The sequence below is a fragment of the Planococcus citri genome, chromosome 1 (assembly GCF_950023065.1).
Source record: "Planococcus citri chromosome 1, ihPlaCitr1.1, whole genome shotgun sequence".
NCBI lineage: Eukaryota > Metazoa > Arthropoda > Insecta > Hemiptera > Pseudococcidae > Planococcus > Planococcus citri.
In genome coordinates, this window is record NC_088677.1 from 20,443,317 (window position 1) to 20,451,292 (window position 7,976).

At 29.8% G+C, this 7,976-nt stretch overlaps 1 protein-coding gene across 3 annotated transcripts; it reads left to right on the plus strand.

The window, feature by feature from the left end:
* Window positions 1–5,312: 5,312 nt before the first annotated feature.
* LOC135849781 (8-oxo-dGDP phosphatase NUDT18) lies at window positions 5,313–7,450 on the plus strand. 3 transcript variants are annotated; one of them, XM_065370359.1, is made up of 6 exons: window positions 5,313–5,470; window positions 5,784–5,889; window positions 6,024–6,214; window positions 6,393–6,772; window positions 6,848–6,953; window positions 7,036–7,450. In XM_065370359.1, the coding sequence occupies exons 1-6, from the start codon at window positions 5,363–5,365 to the stop codon at window positions 7,279–7,281; spliced, it is 1,137 nt and encodes a 378-aa protein (XP_065226431.1). In that variant the 5' UTR covers window positions 5,313–5,362; the 3' UTR covers window positions 7,282–7,450. The 3 variants fall into 3 exon arrangements, with proteins under 3 accessions (XP_065226431.1, XP_065226432.1, XP_065226433.1); XM_065370360.1 differs by having other exon boundaries at window positions 5,361–5,462; XM_065370361.1 differs by lacking the exon at window positions 5,313–5,470 and adding an exon at window positions 5,479–5,658.
* Window positions 7,451–7,976: the final 526 nt, after the last annotated feature.

The following is a 7,976-nucleotide window of genomic DNA, read 5'->3' on the forward strand; positions in this document are numbered from 1 at the left end:
AAAATCAAAGAGGTAAACTCGAATCAACATTTTCAAATTTGAATTTTTGGATTTTTTTCCCGAAAGGAAGTTTAAAATTGTCAAGATTTAAGTAAGTATGTATTCTAAAAAGTAATGACATTTGAATGGATAAAATAAAGTTAATTCGTGTTTTCAATGAGACTTTTCCCCATGAGTTTTAATAAATACCTAAGTAGGTAGGTACTTTGAGAAACACTGAAAACGTTTGTTACATGGACATCTTCTCATTCTCAAAACTTCTTTACCTAGGTAGACGTGTTGCACATATTTGCAATAAAATTGAACCATATTGGAATTTTTTTTGATTTAGTGAGTAAATTGATGTTTCTTATTCTTAGAACTGACAATGCAGTTCAACTGTACACTTGAGCCATGTATTTCAAGTTTAAAGCCCATCAGGTATTCCTACAATCAAGTAGGTAGGTAATACATAGGTAAAAAAAATACACTTTGATGACAAAAAATTATAAGCATTGAAATTATTTATCCGCTGCCTTCTGAATTTATCGGTTTACATGCATTTAATATTTTCATACCGCACTTACTACCAAAACCTACTTTGGCTCCACAGAAAACAGCTCTTCATAGCACGTGAGTTTGCATTTTGTGATTATAACTTTAAACATTTTTGATAGGAGATTAACTGATTACTGCAAAGGAAACGGATGCACAAATAATCTTATCGAGAAAAAATGCAAACAATTTATTAAAAGATATCTAATGATAGAACAACCTCATTGCACGAGCCGGAGCATCTAAAATTCATCTTTCAATTTTTGGCGAATTTTTGAAAATTCCAATTCGAGTCAAAATTGGGAAAATCAAAATTGTACAAAATTTACCCAGAAAACTGAAATATTGTTCATAAGTAGGTACCCTATTTTTGAGCTTCCCAATCAATTAGTAATCATTTTGAATCGTTCTGGAACCTTCAGCGGATTTTCAGATTCCCCAGTTGTTGAATAGGTAAAAATGCTGGAAATAGGTTGAAAATGAAATTCAGCACCGATGAATTCAGTTTTACTATCTTTATGCTCCTTTCAATCGATTAAAGATTTAAGGCACATGTTTTCAAAATATTTTTGTGCCGGTTGAAATCCAAACCTATTTGTCAGCAAATTATTTTTGAGAAAAATTTGCAGAAGGTTCCAGAACAGTTCAAAGTTATCATTCAATCGAGGTCGGTGATAGAGTGCAAACCAACGATGATTTTTTTCATTTTTTTTTCAAAAATAATCACCGGAAAAAATCTTGAAAAAATCATTATTTTCATGACAAAAATACACAATTTTTTAAAAAATTTATTTTTTTCCCTTTACCAACTAAAAATAAATTTTTTGAAAAATGATTCCCATTTTTAATTTTTATCATGTATGTACCTACTAAAATTTAAAGAACAGGCATACCTAGTGTGTAAATTATTGAAAATAATTTTAAAAATAAAACAGTCCAAATATGTACACATAAATAGTAAATCTTTTTTATCATACTACGTCACTTTTTTTGAAAGTAAAAAAAATGAAATAGGTACGAAACAAACAAAGAGAGAAATTTATTTCAAACTAAAGAACAAATAGTCCATGAAATGAAATTTTAACAAGAAGCCAATGTGAAATGAAATCTCATTTGGAACATATTTTGGAAAGTTGAAAATTAAAAAATTATATTGGATTTTAGTGATGCTAATTTTTCTTCAAATTTTCTAAATACCTACTTGATCAAAAAACGTAAAAAAATTCAAATTAAAAAAAATATTGAATGTTTGGTTTTGAGAAATGTGAACTATTGCTATGGCTGCTCTTCAAACAAGAGCCTTGAAATTTAACGAAAAAAATAATAGTAATAATAATAAATCAAAGTAGGAAGTACATAGTGTGAAATGACAATAATAAGTTCAGTAACTCAGTAAGAAAATAGAAATACCGATCGTTTTTTACTTAACATCAGTTTAATCAAGTATTGTATCATTATTTGATATAAGTTTGAAGCATTTTTCGAACAATAAAAGTTTAAAAAATTCTTAATTCAACAAAATAGGTAAATATTTCATCATTCATGCGCTGAATTTAATTCAAAATAGATTGCCTACACTTACATCCATTTTCATCTTCTTAAAAATAAAATAAAATATACCTACCTAGCCAAAAAACAACTCTTCTGGCTTTGAGATTGCATAAATTGCGTGATTTTTGTTTTTCACACGACTTTATCTTTCTTTTCGCCATTATGCAGTATTTTTCACATTTTAAAAAACTGGCCGTGTTTAAAAATCGTATACAATACATTTTGTCCTTGAAAAAAAAAAAGAGGAAACTACAGACAACCTCACTACTTTTTTCATTCAACACTACGTAAAAATAAAACGTTGAATTTTTGTTCAAAATTGTTTTTCTTTTCTTCATTAGGCAGAATTTATCATTCCCTCGAGGATTCTTTTTAAAAAAATCGCGTACACATCACCGTATTTAAAAATAATTATAAAAATTTTTAAAATTCGCCAAACGCTTCAATTTAAAGTGTGTAAATTTCAGCGGAGAGCTCAACCACGTGACGTCATACATCCCAGTGCGGCAGGAAGGGAACTTAGACCAGGCGGCATCCGAAAAGATCAAAGCATGAGAAACCTCTTTCTTTAGTAACGTTGAGTTTGATGATGATAAAGCGAAAGCAAGCATTGATAATTCGCAGTGTTGCTATTCCATCGGATATTTTTCATTCTTTCCCTTCACATTATTCTCTGGCTTGCTACCTTGCTCGAGTTTTTTTTACATTTTTTTATTCGCAAGAAAAACAAAAACAAAAACAGCTTTGTTAGAAAAAAATATGACTCACGAATTTGCTGTTTTTCAGCATTTCTAACATACAGCCATAAGTACAGGGTATCCGAAAAAATCGTGTAAGAAAATTTTGCCCTTATTTCGAATTCGATGTTCTGACACGTCGTCGTGGTCAAAAATGAATTTTGATCGTAACTTTAAAAAATTTAATTAACCCTTTGAATTTTCGGACACCCTGTATAACGTTCATTAATGTCATCGAGTCATTCATTAGGTTAATCTCAACTTCTCAAGGCGCTTGTGGCTATGGATAACGAATTAACGAGACCATATTTTTGATACCTATCGTAGCCTAATTTCATATTATTAGATAAGTACATTTTGTTACAAGTTATTACAATTACACGTATGAAAAATAATGGGAAATATCATGGTTTTTATCTGCTCGTTAAGAAAATTATTCGCTCCAATAACTTACATCACGCTTATTATAAATATTCAGAAGACCTGAACTAACACACACACGTAGGTAACACAAATAATAAAAAAAATGTAGGCAGTTTTAAATAATATTTCAGTTTTTCGACTTCTGTTTAGTGTTTGTGCATTCTCGAGCAAACAATAATAAAATATAGGTAACTATTTTACGTTTAATCAAATCAAATTTTTCCAATCAAATAAAAACGAATCGAAGAAAAATCTACAGCATTTAAACAATTTTATCAACATTAGTACCTAATTGGACTTCTTACACCTTCTCTTCCATTCCTATTCTTAAAGTTTTATGTAAACTTACTTTCAGCATATAATTAATATCGCATCGACAACAATACCTTGGAAATAATGATCCAGGATGGATAAAAATTCAAAAAGAATCGTGAACTTTGTGCAAAAGTTACCACTTATAAATAATGTAGGTACCTATCTCTACAATGCTACAAAAAAATGAATACCTACAAAAATTATGCATACCTATAAATACCTTTTTTTTTTTTTTAATTTTTAATTTTTCAACTAATTACAATCGATTGAAGTCATGCTAGTTGGAGGGAGAGGAGGGGATTTGACTGAAGATTTGTCGACTGATATAGGGGGAAAATATCAATTTTGCCAATTGATGTCATATTCATGTGACTTACAAAAATTTTCATTTTCTTGTTTTGAATTTTTGGGGGCCCAAATGTGATTTTTGCATTTTAAAACAAAAAACAAATTGGCCCGAGCGAAGCAAGAACAACATTTTTAAAAAAATTTGATTTCGAGAGATCTAAAAACGATGTTTTTTTAAAAATATTTGAATTGGAAAGATTTTTTTTAGGATGTTAATTTTTAAAAAGGAAATTGGCCCAAGTGAGGGCAAAACTTCTTGAAAATTTGTATTTTGAGAGGCATAAAAACGATACTTGTTATGCGAGAAGTTGGAAAAGATTTCGAAAATTTGTGTTTTGACAAGTAAAAAAAAACAGGGGTTTCTTTCATCACAAGCCCTTTTTTAAATGGACCCTCCAGAAATCGTGTGCAAGATGCCCCCTTTCATTTTCTTAAAATTGTTTAAAGTAAAATCTTGAATAGCTCGAGCAAAGCAAGTACGAAAATTTTGGAAAATTTGTGACTTGAAAGTAGAATCAACGTCAATTTTAATTTTAAAAATCCAGATTCCTGATCTGAACATTTTTCAAATTCAATCACAGGTCAATTATTTAAATTTTTGAAATGAAAAAACGAAAGGAAAAAACAGAAAATAGACGAAAAATTGCCTGAAAATTTTTTAAAAATGAACCAATAACTAAATCAAATTATTATTGGTTTTTGGTATAAATAATAGCTGAAATTTTCGACGGAAAGTTTCTGGAAATTTGTGGGGACAATTTCTGGAAACTTTAAAAACCATAAATTTCCATGAGAATTTATGAAGAAAAATTTCTGTAAATGGCGAGAAAATTGTAAAAAAAAGCATTTAATTTCTGCAGAATATGTAGGTATAAAATTGTTTAATAAATGAAGGAAAGTTTTAAAAAATTTTTTAAAAATTAAAAATGCATTGTTTATTTATAGTTGTACGAGTAGTTGATAAATGATATTTTCAGACTGACATTTTTTCAAAATAAGTATGTCCTATCTCGTATTTTGAACGAATATAAATTTCCGTAAACTTTCCAGAAAGTTTCGCCAAGTTTCCAAAATATAAATTTCTGGAAATTTATCATCCTTAGTTTTTGGTTGTCTGAAAAACAAAATGTTTCAAGAGTTATGGATCATTTATGGTTCTTCTTTTGAAAAATAAAATAAAAATTTTGAGGATAGATTTGTGATTTTTTTGTCAGTAGGTAAATTAAGTAACAATTTTATCGACCAATTCGAATTCGGAATATTTGTTAAAATATATTGAAGGTGCAATCACTCTTCTCCTCCCTTAATCCTCCTCTTAAAGTAGTTACAATGTTGGTAGGTATAATGCAAATACGAGCAACACATGCACTTTAAATAATTAATATCGAACTCGTCTTTTTAATGATACTCCACGATGCAGAAATAAAAGACAAGAGAGAAAACGAAAGCACATAATGACTAACACTGTTCTAGCAATCTCACTCAGTTCGTTTCGAAGTTCACCTGTCTGTATTCGTGTTTCGTTGTGGTTGTACATCGTCGGGAATGTGGAATGTAAATACGTAAGCTAAAATTTCTTCCTTTATTTATATTTACATTTTGATGTGATTGTTGTGCTTTTACTTTTATTTCAATTTTATTTGAAATTAATTTTCGAAAACATGAACTTCAGTGGACATTTTTTCGAAAATATGAAATAATGAATTGTTTTTGTTGATTGATCAGACATCTCTGAAGACTTGAAATATTTGTAAGAACACGTCAGTCTATCATGTTATATTTTAGAACCATACCATGTAGAATGTACCTATTTTAATGTGGCATTTATTTTGAATAATCTTTCTATATTACATACCTACTTATTATTAATTTCAGGTGATAATGGTGGAAGGCAACGTTACAAAATTATTGGATGGATTATCAGTCGAAGACAACGACGATTTGTGTGATTTCACCTTAGCTGATCAGAATGAAGTCGTTGGTTAGTAATAAAATTTAAAAAGTAAAAAAAATACTGATCGATTTAAAGTACAATTTTACCCAGTTTAAATTATCTTATAATACGTTCCTATTCACCTAAGGTTGTTTTTAAAATACACCAAACTATAATTTCAGCTGCCAAAGGAATCACCCCTAGTACACCGTCCGATTACACCCCCATCACGAAAAGCACCGTTACGTACATCGTCCTGGCCATATTAATAAACGAAGATGATGAATTCTTAATGATGCAAGAAGCGAAAAGTAGCTGTGCGGGGCAATGGTATTTGCCTGCAGGGCGTATTGAACCTGGTGAAAATATCTTGGTATGTAAAGAATGCCCATAGTAGAAATACACACACATCTTGTTAACACCGTGCTCGATTATTATTATAACTCTTACGCGTATTATTTTTACGCTTTCTTCGTATGTGTATATCTAGAATAAGAGAATTGAAATCTTAATTACTCTAATTGGCGTTTTCATTCATTATTCGTCCGCAGGAAGGCGTTAAACGAGAGGTATTAGAAGAAACAGGTCTTGAAATGGAACCTACCACTTTACTAGGAGTGGAGTGCGCCAGCAAAGCGTGGTTCAGATTCGTAATGACCGGTAACGTTGTCGGAGGCAGATTAAAAACACCAGCTGATGCTGATTCCGAATCTTTGCAAGCCAAATGGATTAAAAATATTAGCGAAGTGAATCTGCGAGCTAACGATATTTTTCCAATAATTGAACGAGGAGTTGCGTATCATCAGTATTTGAAAACATTACAAACTGCTCCGGCCTCGTCACCTATTTGGCATCCGAATGTTCTGCCTGTGGTCAGAGAACATAAAAAATTATTGCTACGATTGGTAGTTTGTGTGAAACAAAAAAGCAGGTAAATTATTAATATCAATCGAGTCGTATTTTTAAATTATTACATTTTTTATTGATCTTTTTTTTTTTTTTTTAGCAATAAAATTCACGTTTTGGTTTCGGAAAAAACCGAAGCTCATCTACCATTATGTGAAATTAATCACATGAAGAATCTTCATTCGACTTTACGTAAATTCATGGTGGTAAGTTTTGTTTAAAAAAAAACCTACTTCGTTCCATTAATAATTCATAATACTTACTTATCGATTCCTGTATTTGTTCTAGGAAATTTTTGGTGCTGACGTACCAGCTCATAAACCTCATGGTATACTAAACGTAGAACATGATGGAAAACCTACTGGTAAACACGATGGATTCTGTATGACAATTTTGGTATCTTTTCGAGTACCCCTCGAAGAAGTATATCCAATTGATAAATATTCATGGGTAGCTGTATCAAAAGATATTGGCGAACGTTTGATATCAAGGTTACCTCGCAATTTGACCGTACCATTGAACGTTATAAGATAATTGGATCAATTCAAATTTTTACTTGAAATGGTCCAGAATATTATACAAAAGTTCTTGTTTTTTTTCTCTTCGTTTTATAATGTTTTTGTTATTAATTATCGAGTCAGCTAATTTAAAAAAATGACCGAGCACAAGTTACATGTAGAATTCTGTGGGCCTTTTTAAAATTTATGAAGAATTATGTATGACACATGAAATTATATGTTACCGACCTTTTTTTTTACATTGCACTATGCATTTACCTCCAAAATGATTTTACCTTTTTTTTCTTCTTATTTAATTGTTTATATCGTACGAAATAAAACTATTTCAAAGTTTTACTTAATTAGTATGTATGATGATTTTCTTTGTTTTCTCATAAAAAATGCGTTTTTAAGTATTACATTAAGCTTTAATATGTATCGTAATTTTTTTTTAAAATGAGTTTATTTACTTTTTCGTGTAAGTTTTTTCTTGAAAAATCAATTAGTGTGTACTTCGCTGTAATTGTTGAAATAAGCAGTGTAATTTATCTTTATTAATGTTAATATTTGTACGTTGTTATAATCATTATTTATCGTGCAATAAATTCATTTACATTCCAATTCTTCGAACAAAATGAAATTCAAGTGATTCGTTCGTAGGTAACAAAAACGATTTTATTGGGAGGAAAAAATAAAATAAAAATTGGTAATAAAACAAAAAATAGACTAAAA

Bases quoted from the DNA above. Each gene is read 5' to 3' on its own strand.
- LOC135849781 (XM_065370359.1), top strand. From the start codon at position 5,363: ATGACTAACACTGTTCTAGCAATCTCACTCAGTTCGTTTCGAAGTTCA. The intron at 5,471-5,783 runs GTAAGCTAAAAT...TATTAATTTCAG, and splicing joins GGAATGTGGAATGTAAATAC to GTGATAATGGTGGAAGGCAA. The intron at 6,773-6,847 runs GTAAATTATTAA...TTTTTTTTTTAG, and splicing joins TGTGTGAAACAAAAAAGCAG to CAATAAAATTCACGTTTTGG.